At 43.6% G+C, this 19936-nt stretch overlaps 1 protein-coding gene across 4 annotated transcripts in view; it reads left to right on the top strand.

The window, feature by feature from the left end:
- The window catches only part of usp15 (ubiquitin specific peptidase 15), a 57346-nt gene that overhangs the window by 19400 nt on the left and 18010 nt on the right, over positions 1-19936 (top strand). For 3 of the 4 annotated variants that reach the window (XM_079494807.1, XM_079494806.1, XM_079494808.1), the window contains 2 exons: positions 14143-14293; positions 17404-17577. In XM_079494807.1, the coding sequence (XP_079350933.1) occupies positions 14143-14293; positions 17404-17577 (325 nt within the window). Of the gene's footprint in view, positions 1-1171; positions 1274-14142; positions 14294-17403; positions 17578-19936 lie in introns of all 4 variants that reach the window. The other variant, XM_079494809.1, reaches the window with a different exon arrangement.

Below are 19936 nucleotides of genomic sequence, written 5' to 3'. Positions count from 1 at the left end.
CTGGTGTGTGTGTCTGCATCGGATATAGCCAATCTACAAGCTCACGACGGGTTGTGAGCTTGTAGCTCTCCTTTTTTTGTACAGTTGGAGGCCATCGATATTGTCCTTTTCTTTTTGCTGAGGTTTGCGTGATCTGCGCAAAAGGACAGTTAACCCATTTTGGGCGGGAACCCCTTTTGGTGTTTTAAACATTGTTATAATTTAGCTATTGAAAAATAGCAGATCTACAAGCTCATAGCGCGCCACCGAGTGGCGCGCTACGAGCTTGTAGGTCTGCTATTTTTGAAAAATCGTGAAAATATTTATTTCAGAAAACTGGAGGATTTAGAAGGATTTTTTACATTTTTGAGGTCAGGCCTAAATGGGTCAAATGATAAGGGACAATATCGGTGGCACCCAACTGTAGCTCTTTTTTTTGTAGCTCTCCTTTTTTCGGTGCCACCAAGCCCTTAAGCATAACTCAGGCATCACACTCTCTCTCTCTAACCCAGTGGTTCCCAAATCTGGCCCATTTGTATCGGTCACGAGTACAGTTGGGTGCCACCGATATTGTCCCTTATCATTTGACCCATTTAGGCCTGACCTCAAAATTTAAAAAAATCCTTCTAAATCCTCCAGTTTTCTGAAATAAATATTTTCACGATTTTTCAAAAATAGCAGACCTACAAAGCTCGTAGCGCGCCACTCGGTGGCGCGCTATGAGCTTGTAGATCTGCTATTTTTCAATAGCTAAATTATAACATAATGTTTAAAACACCAAAAGGGGTTCCCACCCAAAATGGGTTAACTGTCCTTTTGCGCAGATCACACAAACCTCAGCAAAAAGAAAAGGACAATATCGATGGCCTCCAACTGTACATTTCTATTCTCTAATTTCCCTTTCTTTTATTTAAATAGAAAATAAAAATCTAAAAGAAATTCATAATATCAAAGAACTCCCATAAATTCGAAACCAAACACAAAACCTTAAGAAGTAGTGAAAATAGCAGATCTACAAGCTCACAATGCATCGCATCCGCGACGCGTTGTGTGCTTGCAGATCTTTTGGGGTCTGGAGCCAAAAGGTTTTGGGAACCCCTGCTCATCTTAACTCATGACCTGTGTATATATATATATCAGGTATATACATTTTTTTTTCTTCTATTTTTTTTACTCTTGTTTTGAACTTCAGGGCATCTGGTGCTTCCAATCTCTGTGCTTTGCCAAAGATCTCGCCTTCCTCCTCTTCATCCCTCACAAACAATCATAACAGCAGCAGCTTCAACGGCAGGAAGTAAGACCATAGTGGTGGGCGGGGTCCTTCTGAACACCAGACTGAAATGGGTGGTGAGGGAGGAGTCATTCCCATACCGACACCAGTATGGTAAAAGCTGCCGATACTGCCTAAACTGCTAGTGTCGGTATCGGCGGGTCAGTCTATGTCATTCTGATACCATGTAATTTATCACATACATCCTGCGTGTGTGTGGGGGGGGGGACTCCATTTGTACACTCTCACAGTGCATTTTAACAGCGGGAGAACGGCGAGCGATCATGAATTTCATTGGCTATCGCCGGACCGCCCGCTATCGCCGGATGATGTCGCCCGAAAAGACGAATTATTTTTATCTTTTCGGGCGACGTTCCTCCGCCTATCGCCTGTTCGTCTGCTATCGCCAGTATTCGCCGGGTCCCATAGACAAATAATGCACTTCCGGAACATTTGTCTGTCTGTCGCCCGCTGTTAAAACGCACGCGTCAGAGTTACAGACCTGTAAGGGTCCATTTGAAACCCCCTCAAGGCACCCAGATGGTCCCTGGACCCCACTCTGAGAACCATTGTCCTAGATTTGTTTTAAATGACACACTGGTATCAGATCGGTACTCTGTATCGCCTGATATGCAAGTTATGGGTATCATAATACTAGGTAGGAAGGAACATTTATCGGGTTGGGGGGGCACGGGGGGTGTCGGGACACAGCCAGAGATTAGGGTTGGGGTCCGGATCAGGAGGAACCGGGCAAACTGTGTCCAACATTAAGGAACCAGGAATCTGTTCCATCACATTTGGAACAGTCTGCTATACAATTTACAATGGTTAATTCCACGGACCACCACAACTTTGAGAGCGTACCAAATAAAACCAAATAGACATGTATAAGGTCCATTTGGTTCCATTTGTACACTCTCAGATTTACAGACCTGTATAAGGGTCCATTTGGAACCCCCTCAAGTAACCCAGAGGGTCGCTGGACCTCTCTCTGAGAACCACTACAATAATATGTTACATATACTGTATGGTTGAATTTGTGTTCATCAAAATGATAATAATAATCGAAAATAAAGTTCAGTGACCATGAGAATGGTTCAGAAGCTGTGTTCACTTATAGTTCACTCTTCCATTGAAATGAATAGACTACAATACAACTACCTGCCCACCTACTTCACACAGATGTAGTAAACCAGAGATGGCATGTTTTTTTTCTTGTTTTTTTTGTGTGTCTTAGACATAAGTGCACGGTCGGACGCTGATTTTCTTTCTTACATTTTTCAACATGGAAATGCCATGGAAATTGCCTCAAATAATTGCAATTAGGCTAATATGTAATAATGATGTCTATAACACTGGAAGCTGCTTGGCAGAGATAACTTTGTTAATCCTTTATCTCTAAAGTCGTACCTTGTCATTGTGTTTTAATGCATCATTAAAGTAGGGCTGCAACAACTGTTAATCAAACTAATTTACTTAATTAGGGGAAAAAATGGGGCGGTCTTTAAATGTAAGTTTCTGTCGAAGATGGAAGATCTAGGTATTTAAACCTCTACACCAATTCTTCTCGCCGAAAATAGCTGATCTTAGATCAATACAGCTTAAGGTGGTCTCCTGACACTGCAGTTTCCACTGCAAACCAGGAGGGGCTGATATAGTTGGATCATGTGCTATCGATCTGTTTGTCCTTTAGCCACAGCAGTTCTTTCTCTCTCTATCTCTCTCTCTCTCTCTCTCTCGGGAGGTTTTAATTCCATGATCTAACATTGCGCGGACCAAAACAACTCCATCGCGTATCCCCCGCAGTGAAGCCACACTATAGTGTTTTGGGGGCTGCACTTCCTGGTTGCCCAGGATCTCTTCTTCTACTTTGGTATTTCACGCATTTGACTGGCACTGGCCTCACGATTCCACCTAGTGTAACGGCAAGGAATGTGTTAATGTGTAACAGCCCCTGGCCAGCCGGGGCGCCTGATGGAGGGGAAAGGAACTGGTCGGAATAACGTGTTTCTTCCACACGCTACGTCCAGCCGGGGAAACTCCCTCCTGCCAGGTGAAAAGAAGCTTGGACTCCTCATGCATAGAAGAGAGCATGAGGTCAGTCTGCTGCCCCCCCCAGGTTGGCAGAGGAAGTGTAGCGCCCAGGATTACATTAGATAATTGACACTGGGTGAAAAAAATGGGTTGCGAAATCGTGGGATAAAAACTATATAAAAAAAGAAAATGTGTAACAGCCAAGTATTTTCACCTGGCCGTGAAGAGTTTCGCTGGGAGGACGTATAGTGCGTGGAGGAACATGCTATCCCTTCCCTGTTCCCACTCCTTTGCTGTACAGGACAGGTGTCCCGTCCAACCTGTAAACGTCACTGTTGAGTCAGAACACACTCCATCCCCTGCCAGCTGGCTTTGTTGGAGCGGCCAGCCTGGCCGGATATACCGCAGAATGACTCGCGTCATAACTGCCAGGTGCAGCAAAGACACTATGGGTTTTATCTCCCATTGGCTTATACGGCTTCATGTTGCAGCATTCAGACTATGCGTTTTATTTCCCATTGGCTTAGAGGATATACGGCTTCATGTTGCAGCGTTCAGACTATGGGTTTTATCTCCCATTGGCTTATACGGCTTCATGTTGCAGCATTCAGACTATGGGTTTTATTTCCCATTGGCTTAGAGGATATACAGCTTCATGTTGCAGCGTTCAGACTATGGGTTTTATTTCCCATTGGCTTAGAGGATATACGGCTTCATGTTCCAGCGTTCAGACTATGGGTTTTATTTCCCATTGGCTTAGAGGATATACGGCTTCATGTTGCAGCGTTCAGACTATGGGTTTTATTGGATCTCCCGTTGGCTTAGAGGCGCTAGAGGCAGCCAATCATGAAAAAGTGTCCACTAGGTCCTCAAAACATTTGAAGGCAATAACTGCACATTTTGGCCAAGACAGAATAGAATACACTTTATCCCGTAAACACTTGACAGCATGTATGTCTTTATTTTATTGAAATAAGTCTTGTACGCAAATGGGAAGGGCAACGGCGAGAAACAAAGAGGTGTATTTTCACAATTGCCCTACCCCTTATTGGCACTATGCCAATTAGACCCTGTCCCGATATCGCTGTTTTGACCTCGCATTGTTCATTGAAAGATTCGATCCGACCACACATCGGAGGAGTGTATAAGGTATAAGTGTATAAGGAGTGTTTAAGGATGGGACGAAAATAACATGTCACGATTACTGTGGCGTCGTCGCGTCTCCCATCAGCTTACCAAAACACAGAAGACAGTTGACTGCCATCAGTCATTCTCAAGTAGGCTACCCGCTGCTATATTATTATATAACAACATAATGTTATATCATTGATCCAAATGGCATTATATCAACATGGATACTATGATAAACTAGAAAGGTCGCAATTTAAAAAAAAAATCAAAGTGTGGTTGCCGCACTAACGTTGCTAGCCAATTACAATTTCAAGTCACACCTGTGATCATGTGTAAGTAATTCGGAGGGTATTTATGCCCCCAAAAAAAAAAACTGCAACAAACGCTAATTTCTTTTGCATTTACGGCGCCCCCTATGGATGAAAATGGAATTGTTTTTGGCTTTTGGTTGATTAAACCACTCGCGATATCTGATTCAAATTTGGGGTGGGTTGGACATTTGGTTTGTGATTTGTGGCGTTTTTTGTAAAATAGGCCCCTCCCACTAACTTCGGAAGCCGATTACGCCCGAACGATACGCACTATCAAAATTCCGCCTGTGGTGTTTTCAACGGAAAGGTCGAGAGATCATGTGTACCGATTTTAGCGGAAAATCTATCATGACGCAAATGGGCGTGGCCTATATGGGGAGATGCGTCATGACCCAAGGAATCCAGGGACAAAATAATTTTGTGGCCGACCGATGTAATTATATGATAATTATTTTTTGTAATTATTATGAACCTCCCTGCCAAGTCTTGTAACTATAGCTATTATGGTGTCAGAGAAAAAAATACTTGAGTTGGACTTTTAGATCTTCCCATGTTAAGTGAATGGGGAAAATGAATTCACTAATTAATTAATATCAATTAAACTATACAACATTTATCGGTCGATTTGACATATGGCTCAAGTGCGTACAGTCAAAACAATGGGAGGAGTAGCGTTTCAAAAAAAGTCTTACTCCAGTAAATAAAGTGTTACAATTACAATAGTCTGGCAACCACACTAATAATAAAGTGTTACAATTACAATAGTCTGGTTGCCCACACTAATGAATGAAAAGAAAAGGTAAGGGGAACAATAGTATGGTTGCCCATAGGCAACCACACTAATAAAGTAGCTAACTTTTAGCTAACTATAGCTTTGGGGATGCGTCAGAGCTGGATTCCTGAATGGGAAATTCTGGGCACAAGCCCTGCAGGGCCCAAAGAGCAGGGTGGCACTGTAGAAAATTAGGCCAATTAAGTCGGAGGCATTCACCCTGGAAATCTTAATTATAGCGACTCTCATATAATGTTATGTATTGTTACATATACAAATAATAAAGTGGTGAAAGAACATAACCAGCTGATCAGTCAGTCTATCATATGATTCTAAAGTAAAGGGCCCCAACACTAAAGTATAACATAATTCTTAAAACACCAAAAGGGGTTCCCGCCCGTCACTACACCATTGGTTCTCAAAGTTGGGGTCTCAGCTGGTCCTTAGAAGGGTAGAATGTATCATTCATATGCTGTACAGTACTATGCTGCGTGAATAAACATACAATTTGATAGCATACAGTAGATCACCCAGGTTTTATGGTTTTTCAATCACCATAAGTGTTGCAACACTTAAAATGTAGATAATGAAATTGTAACGGTAATATCGTATATCGTATCGATATCGCAATATTTGGCATAAATACAGAGATATGAAATTTTATATATATTTTATATAATATCGTGCAGCCCTACTTGTAATCCAGAGCCCATAGAGTATAGACAGAGTTACGACAACTCCGTTCACTTCATGGGGCCAGTCCTCTTCTACATAGACTTCTATTGGCGAATAGGGACACCGGAAGTTTACAGAATCTATTGTAGTCGATGAACCACGTGACAGGGCTGTTTTCTGCCCCCTCAATGTCGCAACTCTGTCTATACTCTGTTGGCTCTGTTGTAATCCAAACGTACACGCGTGTGGGTATAGGGATAGGGTGGCCTGGCTGGGTGTATGACTTGACTACCGCGGCCTGAATGATTCAGCCCTGCAGCCCTGGTGTGAGATATGATCTGGACAACAGATGTCAATATGAAGTTGAGGATAACATTGACCACTTCTGTGTCTTAGTCATACTTCTCTCTCCTTTCTTTCGTAATCTTTTTTGTCATCACAAACGGACAGCTTGGTCATATACTTTTCTCTTTGTTGACGTTTTGTTAACTCATCCTCCTGCCGTTAACCCAGTGGTGGAAAGTAACTAAGTACATTTACTCAAATAATGTACTTAAGTACAATTTTGAGGTATTTGTACTTTACTTGACTGTATTCCAATTCCCAATACATCTACTCCACTACATCTCAGAGCCAACATTTGTACTTTAGTTACTAGTTACTTTGGAGATTTACATTTTGATTAGAAAAACATACATTACTGTAACCACTTCAACCCTATATACATTTCGACCATTTGAAAATAGCTGATCTACAAGCTCACAATGCGTCGCGATGCGATGCATTGTGTGCGACCTCTCTTTTCTATTCAAATATGAATATAAACTGGAAAGGTTGCAATTTTGAAAAAGTGCAAAGTGTGGTTGCCGCAGTCGCTTACATAGGCCCCTCCCACTAATGTTGCTAGCCAATTACAATGTCGCGTCAACCTTGTGATCATGCGTAAGTAATTCGGAGGGGATTTATCCCCCCAAAATCATGTTTTTGCAACAATCGGTTACATTTTTCGCATTTGCAGCGCCCCCTATGGATGAAAATTTAATTGCTTTTGGAACTTGGTTGATTTAACCACCCGGGACATGTGATTCAAATTTAGGATGGTTTGGACATTCCGTTCGTGATTTTGATTTTATTTCGATTTTTTGTAAAATAGGCCCCTCCTTCTAACTTCGGATGACGATTATGGCCGAAGTATACGCACTACCAAAATTATTTTAATCGGATAGGTCCGGAGATCATGTGTGCCGATTTTTTTTTTGAAAATTCAAATTTGCAGGATTTCTTTCCCTGACGAAAATGGGCGTGGCCTATATGTGGAAATGCATCATGACCCAAGGAATCCATGGAAAAATAAATTTAGATTTGACGACTTACGGTTCAAGAGTTATAGGGAAAAAAGTGGGCTGTAATAGCGCCACCATGAGGCGGACTGATGTAATTCCATTTCAATTAATTTTCATAATTATTATGAACCTCCCCCCCAAGTCTTGTAAATATGGCGCTTACGGTCTCCAAGGGAAAAAAATACTTAAATGTAGTCTTCGATTTCCCCATTATAAGTCTATGAAGAACTAATTAATTAATATCAATTAAACTATACAACGGATCTCTTAGCAAAATACAAGCACACGATTCCCGATGAAGCCGGTCGATTTGACATATGGCTCGAGTGTGTGCGGCAAAAACTGTGGGAAGAGTAGTGCGGCAAAGTATCCAAATGTACAAATAGTCTGGTTGCCCTGTTAGGGCAACCACACTAAAAAGAGGTTAGGCCTATGTTTTTTTCAGAAATGACTTTGGACAGGTGGAAAACTTTAGTTAAACTTGCAGAGTGATGCATCTTCTGATAACTTGAATGTCGACATGAAAGATGAATGAAATATTAATCCTGTTTATTGTTTCATTAGCGTGAGTGTGACAAAATAGCCTACAGCTGTTTTTATGCTGCTGCGTGCTCAACACACATGAATGGTAAAAAATCAGGTGTGTGTGTGTGTGTGTGTGTGTGTGTGTGTGTGTGTGTGTGTGTGTGTGTGTGTGTGTGTGTGTGTGTGTGTGTGTGTGTGTGTGTGTGTGTGTGTGTGTGTGTGTGTGTGTGTGTGTGTGTGTGTGTGTGTGTGTGTGTGTGTGTGTGTGTGTGTGTGTGTGTGTGCGCGCGCAACAGTGACACTTTGTGGTGAAAAAAAACGCTGCTGGGCATTGGAGTGGCTGCACCACTCAAAAATACCACGGCTTCGATACTATTCAACAGTGATGTCACTGTTATGCTATGCAACACGGAAGTAGCAAGACTCAAAGCTGTTTACAAACCACCGTCGGTGACATCACTGACAAATCCTTGGTATCTTTCTTCATGCTATGTTTGGAAAATCCTGGTGATGCAAGGTTATAGATTCATGGCCGGTTCCTTCTCGCGTACCGGTGGCAAATGTGCTGCCGTGTACCGGCACCGGTCCACGGGCCAGTGGTTGGGAACCTCTGGTATAGAATATAGTAGTAGAGCATTTATGTGGTATTGAATATGCAATAGAGAGAGAGAGAGAGTGTCTTATTCAGCTTGTTTGCATGGGTTACATCAAGGGGGTGAGTTAAGGATAAGAGATGGAGATACTCTCCTCTTCCCCTGAAATAGCAGCTGTGTGTGTGCCTGGCCGTACTGTACTGTTCTGTCATCCTCCATGAATTATTCAGCACTTCCTGTTTTTTTTTTTCATTATTTTGCTTCACCAATCACCCCCACACGGCAAAAAAAAATCCTCACTGTTGTGTTAATTTATGAATTTGTATCCATTTTAAATGAAACCCTGGGGAGTTGGGGGTGTTGATCTCTTGGCGTGTCTGTCAGCAGCTGTAACACCTACAGTAGGATACTAGCGTTCATCTGTCTCTCTAGGTCTCTCTCTGTCTCTCTCTCTCTCTCTCTCTCTCTCTCTATATCCCCCCCCCCCTCTCTACATACATGTCCTACGGTGCAGTACAGTGACCTTCACAACACATGTGGCCCCTCCAGGCTGCCTGCCGCAAGACAGGCTCTCTGTCTCTTTCTCCCTCTCTCTCTCCCTCTCCAGGACCCTACTCATTTATTTACGCCACTATGGCGAAGAGTAAGGGCATCCATGGCATATTAAAGAGATACAGAGATAGAGGGGGGGGAAGCAACAAGACAGATGAGTGACAGACATATTTGACATGTAATATTATAGTATGACGTCCAGAGGTCTGTTATTGAGGAGTCGTGCACCGAGAACAGCCGATCTACAAGCTCGCAGATGTCGTGACGACTGAGGGAGAGAGATTCTGAGAGATACAGAAAGGTGGATATGAGAGAGAGGGAGGGGGAGAGGAGAGAGCGAGAGAGAGAGCTATACTGCAGCCTCAGCTGGATACAGCTGATCAGCTACACCCTTCCTTTACCTCTCTTTTCTCTCTGCTGACAGGGCCCTGCACACCCCTCTCTCTCACCCCCCCAACTTACATACACAACTCCTTCCTCTAGCCTATCCATATCTCTCTCCCTCTTGTTTCGGGTTTATTTCTCCCTTGTTTCTTTCCCTTTTCTTCCACATTCCCTGCGTGCTACCACCCTCCCTCTCCCTCCCCTAATTCTCCCCTTTTCTCCTTGCCCCATCTCCCCGTGTTCTCATCCCTCATTCTCTGGCGCTCATGCTCGCTCCCCCCTCCCTTCCCATTTCTTACTTCTCCCTTTTTCTCCTGTCCATTCCTCTCTCTCTCTCTCTCTCTCTCTCTCTCTCTCTCTCTCTGCACCCCAGTCTCATGTAGCTCTAGTCTCTCTCATCCTTCTGCTGGTGATGCTGCTATAAATAATCTTGTGGTGGCTGCAGATCAGCAGAGAGCAGCAGGAGAGGAGAGAGGAGAGGCCACAGGGAGGAGCAGAGGACAGGAGGAGTAGTGGAGAGACAGGACAGGGTAGAGAGGAGAGGACAGAGAAACAACAGATAGGAGGGGAAGACGGGAGGGCGAAAGGATGATGCCGCCATCTGTCCCGGACTGAAAGAGGGGAGGAGAGGAGCCGCGTACTTTAACCGAAACAACAGGAGTGCAAAGGAAGCTTGCCTTGGCTCATTTTGACGTGTGTGTGTGTGTGTGTGCAGATTCTGTTGACTGAGGGCTCATCACGGGCTCTGGGCACCGTACACCAAGGCTGAATTGCTCCTCCCCGCTGAACCGCTCGTTCTCTCCGGGTCGTTTTTCCCAGACCAGAACCGAACGGAACCGTACCAAAGCTCGGGTACTCGAGTGGATTGATTGATTAACTGTGTTTTCTGCGCTCTCAAAAAGTGGGGTGGATTTCTCTGACCTTGCGAAGCCGAACAGGCGTCTTTCTTTTGGGGAGGTCGCTGGGGGGGAGGGTGGTGGTTGGTGACAAGTGGGCCGGTGGTGGCGGAGATGCGGGCCGGCGCCGACCGGGGCCTGGGCGGCCGCGGGGGCACCGGGGCTGAGGAGAGGATGATGGAGCCATGCTGCTGTGCTGCTGGTGGTGCCTGAGGACCGAGGGGGCGGAGTTGGACCGCAGCAGGGTGGAACACCTGGACCGAAGGGTGGAGCACCGCGCGCTGGACTGCGAGAACTCCATCATCACCACCACCACCACCACTACTACCACCACTACTACTACCGCCACTACCACTGTTGCAGCCTCCCTAGATCGCTGGGAGCCCTCTCCTGCCACAGCCCGCACCTTGCAGACGACCCAGAGGTCTGCCCGTCCGAGGCAGTGCTGTTGCCCAGTCTGCTTATTATATCGTCACTGTCGTGGCAGGAACCTCTTATCTCCATTTTCTAACTTTTTTACCGTAACATTTCTGCCACGCTTGGTCATGCTACAGCATCGCACAGTAGTATCAAAAAGTAACGGATCTACAAGCTTGGAACGTAGCGCGAAGCAAGCCGCTTGGAGCTTGTCGATCTGCTACTGTTGCTATTTAAAAACAATATATATATATACATTCGGTATTGGACATGTGAGGTTTCCACCCGACAGAGACGATAAGCAACTTTGGGCTTGTTTTTCTGTAAAGTGCCTTTACTTTGCGTTTTGTTCTCTCGGCTTGTTTCTGAAGTGTAGTTGATTATTCAGGCTTGCTTCCTTAACCAGTGGTTCTCAAACATTTGCATGTCCAGGTCAAGGACCCTCAAATTAACATGAATTTGTGGCCACAGACCCTAATCTGTAAATTATTTTGTGCCTGGGACCCCCCCTATACAAGATTTGTGTTGTTAAAACATTTGTTTCAAGATACCCGACGCAAAGTGGTAAAACCTAGCCTAGACACTTTGTGGGGGCTTGTTTTCGTTGACCCAGCCGCTTGTTTCTCTTGCAAGATATAGCAACACTGGTCCAAGGCTCTATAGTGTTTCAGGCTTCAGATCTAATAATAATAATAATATTAAATAATAATAATATCTCAAATTTATATAGCGCTTTTCTAGGTACTCAAACGTCACTTTACATAAGAGGGAGAAAAAATATCTTTTAGGAAAGAGCACAAAGCATCATGTCTACAGAGTAAAATCAATAACAGTGTATCACTAAAACAAGGAGTGTGTGCAGTTAGCTGGGGATATTGAATAATATTGAAGAGGTGGGTTTTGAGAGCGGTATTGGTGGGTGGGGGGCTTCTTTGATAGTGTTGGGGAGTGCATTCCACAGCAACGGAAAAAGCCCTGTCTCCCCAGTTTGGGTGCTTGGTCTTGGGGACCACCGGGAGGCTGTGCTGGCGTCACCAGACCTGAGGGAAGGAGGGAGAGGGGTCATGAGGGAGGAAGAGGAGGTCAGAGTCGTAGGGGGAGGAGCTTTGTTGTTCAGCACCTTGTAGGTGATGAGTATTATTCTCGAGTTGATTTTATGTTTGACAGGAATCCAGTGTAGGTTGTGGAGAACAGGGTTAATATGGGCGGCCATAGCTGAGTGGTTTGTGAGCCTGCCTGGAGAGACAGAGCCCCTGGTTGTCCCTTGTTCGATTCCAGGTCAGCAATGTGTCGATGTGTGCCCTTGCAAGAAAGACTCTTAACCCTCCCCGAGCACCGTAGAATGGCTGCTCAGTGCTCACTGCTCCTAATGGTTACCAAACCCCCAGTAAGGCTATCCAACATTGAAGCTGCCACTATGGCACTTACACCCGCCTTCTAATGAGAGCGCAAAATCTGTCTTGGAAGAGCCACCCATCGACTAATCTAATATACGGCAACCTTCCCTGTGTTTCTTCACTAGTCCGATCCAGAAGAACACAGTTTGCCGGCCACTGCTACACAGAGCTGACATTGAGGTTATATCTTCCCTTCTTCTCTGGAGTCCTGCCTCAAAGCAGACCAGAGGTAGAAAACTGTCTGTTCCCTGATGTCATCGCTAGGAACACATGTATCAGTAAGCAGGAACTGGGGATGGCAATGAAGGACCGGAAAGTCTGGCCTGGCATTGTGAAATCCATGATCTCGACCGCGGTCGAAAAATTATGACCTATTGGCGAAAGGTGGAACTGCAGCACGTTCATGTAGGTGGACGGACGTTCAGTGATGTCATGTGCGTAACGTGTGTCATCCTCCGGGGCTGCTCTTCCGCTCGCTCGAGCCATTGAGTTATAATGGTACTTCCGGTAGTCCATTGAGTTATAATGGTACTTCCGGTAGTCTTCCGGGTGCTTCAAAACGCCACTGATCAACTTCTATTGAAATGAACAGGGGGGTTAGGTGGTTGTCATAGATAGAGTAGCCTTTAGGATTTTAGCGGTTCCGGTTCCTTAACGATTCCCTCTTAACCGTTCCCTCTAAACCATTCGTATATTCGTAAGAATGTATATTATTTTGGCCTTCATTATGATTTTTGATGAACAGAAATTCAATCATACATACAGTATTTCATGCATATTATTGTAGTGGTTCTCAAAGTGAGGTCCAGGGACCCTCTGGGTTCTTGAGGCCGATTCTACAAATGCCTTCTAGCTCCTAACAGTTCTATGAAAAACTTATGTTGCTATATACTGTATATTGTCTCTGTCGGTCGGGTGGAAACCTCATTATGTCCAAAACTGTTACTTTTCAGGATTCAAATTAAAAAAAATGGCAAAATTAGCAGATCCACAGACTCAAAACGTGTCACCATGTGCCATGTTTCGAGCTTGTAGATCTGCTACTATGTATGCTTTTGTGTGACGCTGTTGTATGATCAAGTAGGGCCTTAATTTATGAAAAAACACAATAACTTAGACTATGAATATAAGAGGTTTCTTTCAGACAGCAACGATATATATAATATAGCTAAATCTAAAATGACGACGATGCTTTCCTGTTAAATGGGTTAATATGGCTGTAGTTGGTAGTATGGTATTGTAATATATGTTGTCTTGTTTGGTGTGCATGTGTCGACTCAAGTGTGTTGACCAGCTTCTCTCTGATCGCTTTAATGCTTAAAATGCCGACCGCTAAGTCACCCATGACATCTGTGTGCGTGTGCGCAAGTGTGTGTATTTTTATTTCTATACTTGTGATAGTATACTCGGATTTGAGAAAATTGTGAGGACCATTTCCTGGGCCTCACAAGACAAATGGTGGTTTTATCGTTATACTAGATTAGGATTAGTCATTTAGAGGTTAGGTTTAGGGGTTGGAATTAGATTTAAACATAATTTATACTTGGTTAAGTTTTCCCTATTTTAAACTAATTTGTGTGGTGAATGATGCAACACACCAAAATATAGCCGATCTACTCCTAATTTTTAAATGTATTTTCAAGTTTTTCTCATGTTTTTATATGTAGACATTTGCTTCTAGCTAAATCCGGCATGATTAAATGAGATCATGTTCAACTAAATCAATTGTCAATTGCACGTGTTGAATGTTTGTTCATTAACATGCACTGCGTGTCCCGTAAACAAACAAACAAAATACTGTTGAGCTATTTTCAATGCCATCCTAAAGTATGGTGTGTATTTGTGTGTGTTTGTTCAATACAGTGTGAAGAACTCCAGCTACAGTCTTCCGTCATACCACCCGTACACCAACAACTACGACTACAACACGGACCAGGGCCGACAGAGCGAGCGCTCAGGCCTGTGTGGGCTGTCCAACCTGGGCAACACCTGCTTCATGAACTCCGCTGTACAGGTACTGGATCCCACACTGCTTTCTGGGCTGTCCGCCATCATGGCCGTTCACTTGACGAGTAAATGTCACACAGATAATATAATTGCGATTGGCAATTCAACCCGCATTGGCGCCATTTCCGTAGATGTACGGCAATTAATAAATATTACACGGCTTGGTTGAATGCTTGATTCTGGTTGGTCAATCACACAATGTAATTTACAGCTAAACATTTACAGCTAAACATTGCTCTCAAAAATGTTTTTGGAAAACATTTGAGCGAGAAATAGACGAAGCGGTACCCGAAAATGGATTCTATTTGATCAACTCACTTCCTTTTTTTGCCCGGCTCAGACGTCGGCCAGTGCGACACTTATGGAATGCTTTCATTACCGTAAGTTAGGAAATACCTCGTTTTGTTGTGTTTTGGGTAAATTTATTAATTTAAATAGCCGTGTAATAAGTGGGATAATGTCTGCCTAGGTGGTCATTGTAGGGATATAATTCACCAGTGTGATTAACCACCTCCGCTTCGCTTCGGTGGTTAAACACCCTGTCGGGTTTGAATTATCTCCCTAGTTTATTATATAATAAACTTTCTTTATATAGCATCTTTCATGTCATAAAATGCTGCGCAAAGTGCTTTACATATGGCAAAAAGAGATAAAAACACAAGTAAGTAGTAGCATTAAAGCAAGCAAAAACACAGTAACATTAAGACAATAAAAAACAATAGCAAAGAGCATAGAAACGGCAGCGAAACAGGCAAAGCAGTAAGCATGAATAAGAACACACACATGAGTAAGAAAAAACAGGTTTTAAAACTCACTGGGTTGCTAGGTGATGTTGTCAACACCCACTGCACCCACCCACTGCACCCAGATACATACAGATACACTGTATGTATCTGTTTCTTCGCCTTATCTCCAATTCCTTGTCTCAGATGGCATTTCTGGTCAAAACGAGGTTTATTCCACGGCCGATAGCCAACACTGTAATCGTCGCGGTAATCCTTTCTCATCGTCAAGCGGTAGATGTGGATATGGTCCGACACCACAAACTGTAAGTAACAAAAGTTACATCCGGTCGAGGATTTGGCTCTTCAAAATTAGGGTAAAACGGGGGAAATCCTGGCGTGAATTACAGCAAATCAATTAATCCCGGAGGCCAACGGTTAAAACCTGACTGCCGATTCAAAACATTTCTTCTACATCCGTTTTCTGAAAAACGTATGTTGCTACATCAGTGGTGCTAAAAAACCCCACAAAAGGATTTCGCCTTCAACCCCCACCATCTTAAAATCAGGGACTCCCAGAAGCAAAGATTTGAGATAAATATAAAAGAAATAGCAGATCTAATAGCTCATAGTGTGGCATGAAGTGAAACGATGAGACCTTATATATCTGCTATTTTAATAGCCAAAGTATAAAATGACACAGATGCTTTCCCGGTTTGAATGGGCTAATTGTGTAGCTTAGCTTTTAGGCCTTGTAAACACAAGTTGCACAGGGCAGATATGACAATCGACAGACAATGACCATAAGTAGTATGGGCAAAATAAGCCATATTTAATATATTACACACACATGAGTATGACTAAGTAGGTTATATTATGCAAGAAAAAAAGACACCATCTATCTGAAGGAGAGAGTTCAAAGAAATGTTCTAACACTCTCAACTGCAGTGCCTCCAACTTGGGTATGCACAATTTTTATTTGAATTATTCATTAACATCACTGCAGGGATTGACTTTGCAGTTTCCTAGCCACAGTATTAGTTGACAGTGTTTAGCTAGGGGGTAAAGATAGGGATTTCTGCTCCTTGTGCATTAACAGGATTATCATTATCAACAGCGTTGCTGGCCATGGCCATGAATTGTTGTCCTGATGCGTGGCAGGCCCGGAAATGTACCGATAATTAATTTGGAACACTTGGGAGTGTGGAAATGGATCGTTCAAGGCTCACGGACGACTACTAGACGATATACTCGATGTAGATCAAATGACATATGGATGTGTATTGTGTACAAGTGGTTCTGAAGTGGAGAAGCTATTGGATTCCTCCACTCTCTGCTCCTGTTTCTCATCGTTGTCTTATGTTTTATATTTGTCTTTTTCCACACAGTGTTTAAGTAACATCCGATTCCGTCCTTTTATTGTTTACCGAGACTATTATTTACAGAGACGGTTTTGCACCCTGTCCGTCCATCTGTGTGTGTGTGTGTGTGCGCGTGTCCGTCAGTCTGCAGACAGCTAATCTCCGGCACCCTTGGCTCGATTGCAGCGAAACTGTAGACACACACACACACACACACACACACACACACACACACACACACTCTCCCTCGATGCCAGAGCAAAACCACTGCCCCAAAAATGTCAGATTGGCCTGTTATAGTGTCACCAGCAGGCCGATTTTCGCAAAACAATTATTTTGATATTACTCCTACAGATTTTGTCCAGATAAGTGTCTCTATAGTCATGTGATCGAGACAGATCTGTCAGATTTGCTCATATTCATCCTGATTGGCTAACATTGGCTTCCAAAGTTTGCAGGATTGGTTTTGAACAACATTTCTCAAATCATGAACGCAGTGTGCGATTTGCGTGAAAATGTGCATGCACATTCCCACGAGGTCAAGGAAAAAATGCCACCCTTTTCACATTGGCCTGTTATAGCGCCACCAGCAGGTTCATTTTTGCAAAACATATTCTTGGAACAAAAAAAACCCTCAAATCATGAATGCAGGGTCCGATTGTCGCGAAAGGTCAAGGAAGGAAATTACAGCCTTTTCAAAATGGCCTATTCTAGCACTACTAACAATTTTCGGAAAGATTTGAGGCACATTTTAACGATTTTTCGAAAATAGCAGACCTGCTATTTTTCAATAGCTAAATTATAACATAATGTTTAAAACACCAAAAGGGGTTCCCGCCCAAAATGGGTTAATGGTTAATGTGGTTAAACGCTAACGTGACATGGATGCGTTCCAGGTCTCAATGGACTAATGAGGCTTACCTGAACTGGCAGAGACCTGTCCTGAGGAGCACTTTTTCTAGTTGTTGTGTCCACACACACAGTGTCTCAGTAACATCCCTCCTCACGTTTCATTTTTGTTTCTTTTCCCACAGTGTCTCAGTAACATCCCTCCGCTGATTGACTTCTTCCTCAAAGACAAATATGTGGAGGAGATGAACGAGGACAACCCTCTGGGCATGAAGGGAGAGATCGCCAGGGCCTACGCTGAGCTCACCAAGCAGGTGTGGTCGGGGAAATACAGCTACGTCACCCCCAGACCCTTCAAGGTAAATACAGCTATACGTGTGAAATTTGTGACCAATCTACAAAATAAATGCTTACCATTAGCTATCATCTCTCAATTTGTTCCAACCCAACTCCCTTGGGAAACTCTGCTGTTGCTGCCACCATTGACTCCGGTGCTGCAATTTATGTGCCGCCGGATGCAGCCCCAAAATTCACCCCAAAATGAACCGGAAGCAAAATTGCCTAAAGTTAATCTGGTGATCGTAACTTTAAAAGTCATCAGAAGCGTTAATATTGTAACCGCAAGGTAGCAAGTAGCGACAATTTATAATGAGCTCCTAACATCGATGCTCTGTTCAAACACCTCAATCTGAACCTCAATTCCGAGAAAAAAGGTGAGAAGGCCGTTATCTAGCGACGGGGACGCTGCTAGATGGTGGATATCAGCAAGACCATTCAGAATAATTATAAAAAACATGTCAAAAGACATTCTTGGCAACAAGTGAGTTAACAACCAACGGTATATGTATGCAGGCAAAATGTACAAAATGTAATTCTGCTTTAAGTAGCATGAGTGTCAAACTAGGGGGTTTTCATGATTCTGAATCCCCCCCCCCTACTTAAAAGAACTAATTGAACCCCCAGCAGGCATCCTTTGGTTCGACATATCATTGGTTCAAAGGAGCATTGGTCCGACTGGATTAAGGTTGGTGAGGGGTGCGTTAAAACGACCGTATTAAGGTTGGTGAGGGGTGCGTTAAAACGACCGTATTAAGGTTGGTGAGGGGTGCGTTAAAACGACCGGATTAAGGTTGGTGAGGGGTGCGTTAACACGACCGGATTAAGGTTGGTGAGGGGTGCGTTAACACGACCGTATTAAGGTTAGTGAGGGGTGCGTTAAAACGACCGTATTAAGGTTGGTGAGGGGTGCGTTAAAACGACCGTATTAAGGTTGGTGAGGGGTGCGTTAAAACGACCGGATTAAGGTTGGTGAGGGGTGCGTTAAAACGACCGGATTAAGGTTGGTGAGGGGTGCGTTAACACGACCGGATTAAGGTTGGTGAGGGGTGCGTTAACACGACCGGATTAAGGTTGGTGAGGGGTGCGTTAAGGTTTGGGAGAGGGTTAAGGTTAGGTTTGAGATAGGTTGTAGGACTAATGACTGGTCTAACCAATGACTAGTCTAAACTACTGCACCCCCACCCGCTCTCCGCTCTGGTGCATCAAACTCACTCAAAAGCACAAAGACACAACTCTGCACCATGGGGGACCGGGCCTTCCGCTTAGCTGCTCCTCAGCTGTGGAATGCCCTCCCAGACCACCTGAGAGCACCACAGTCCGTGGGTGCTTTTAAAAGGGGACTTAAGGTGGTTGCACACTGGAAAACCGATGGAGAAACGCTGCTAAAAAGCCGAAAAACGCGCGCTGTGTGCAGGGACCTTAAAGACCTTCCTTTTTAGCCTTTTAGCTGTTTAGGTGATCACAGAATGTTTTAGCTTTTATTCTTATTTTTCCTTTTAATATTTCTGCTTTGTAGCACTTTGAGATTTGTTTCAAATGTAATGTAAAGTGTGTTATAAATAAAATGTATTATTATTATTATGTTTTCAAGTCAAGTACGCCCCAAATTGACATGTATGTATTTGGCCCCAGTCTCAATCCTGCTCTTTTAGTGAGCCGTGTGTGTCCCCTGTCCTTGAAAACAATCTGCCAGGAAGGAGAGGGATACTGACAGAGCCTAATTCTTAATGTAACTGTAGAATACCAAGCCGCTCTTCTGTTTCTGGAACCGTACGAGATCAGCTAAATATATACCTGTGTATTGTCTGTCATTGTTAAAGTAATGAGCTGTCTTGTATAGTTTGTGTGATCTCTCAAAACAATATGGAGAACTTCTTAGACTGTCATTTCATAAATAAAAGATTTATTGTTGTTATGGAATGAGCAACACAGCTAACCGTATGGGTAGCGCCCCCAAAATGTTTTACCAATACTCCTCTGTTGGTATTCAATCTCGTTTTGAGCTTCAAGTGCTGGCATGTGTGTGCGCGCCAGACAGTCACAGGTGTATGACTTGTTTCCATTGTGGTCCTGTGTATTCAATTCATCAAGACAATAAAAGATATACAAGAGATCATCAATAAGTAAAAGTACATTTACAGATAAACTGTGGGGGAGGGTAATTTCTTTTGGCAAGCTTAGAAGACACAGAATAACTATTCTTATTTCCGGGCCGCTTCCCTACGTCCTTCACAGGTGTTACCGAATACCGATGATTCTAATTAAGGCTCTGTTCCATTTATTGTGCAATGGTTCTCAAACTTTTTAAATTCAATGGAACATTTTGAGTGTACATTTGTACACTCAAGGACACTTTGCTACCCACTGGGGTAGCAGAGT

Source organism: Electrona antarctica, assembly GCF_951216825.1.
Source record: "Electrona antarctica genome assembly, chromosome: 23".
Taxonomy (NCBI): Eukaryota; Metazoa; Chordata; class Actinopteri; order Myctophiformes; family Myctophidae; genus Electrona; species Electrona antarctica.
Note: the sequence above shows the minus strand (reverse complement) of the source record. Positions and strands in the feature narration are given on the sequence as shown.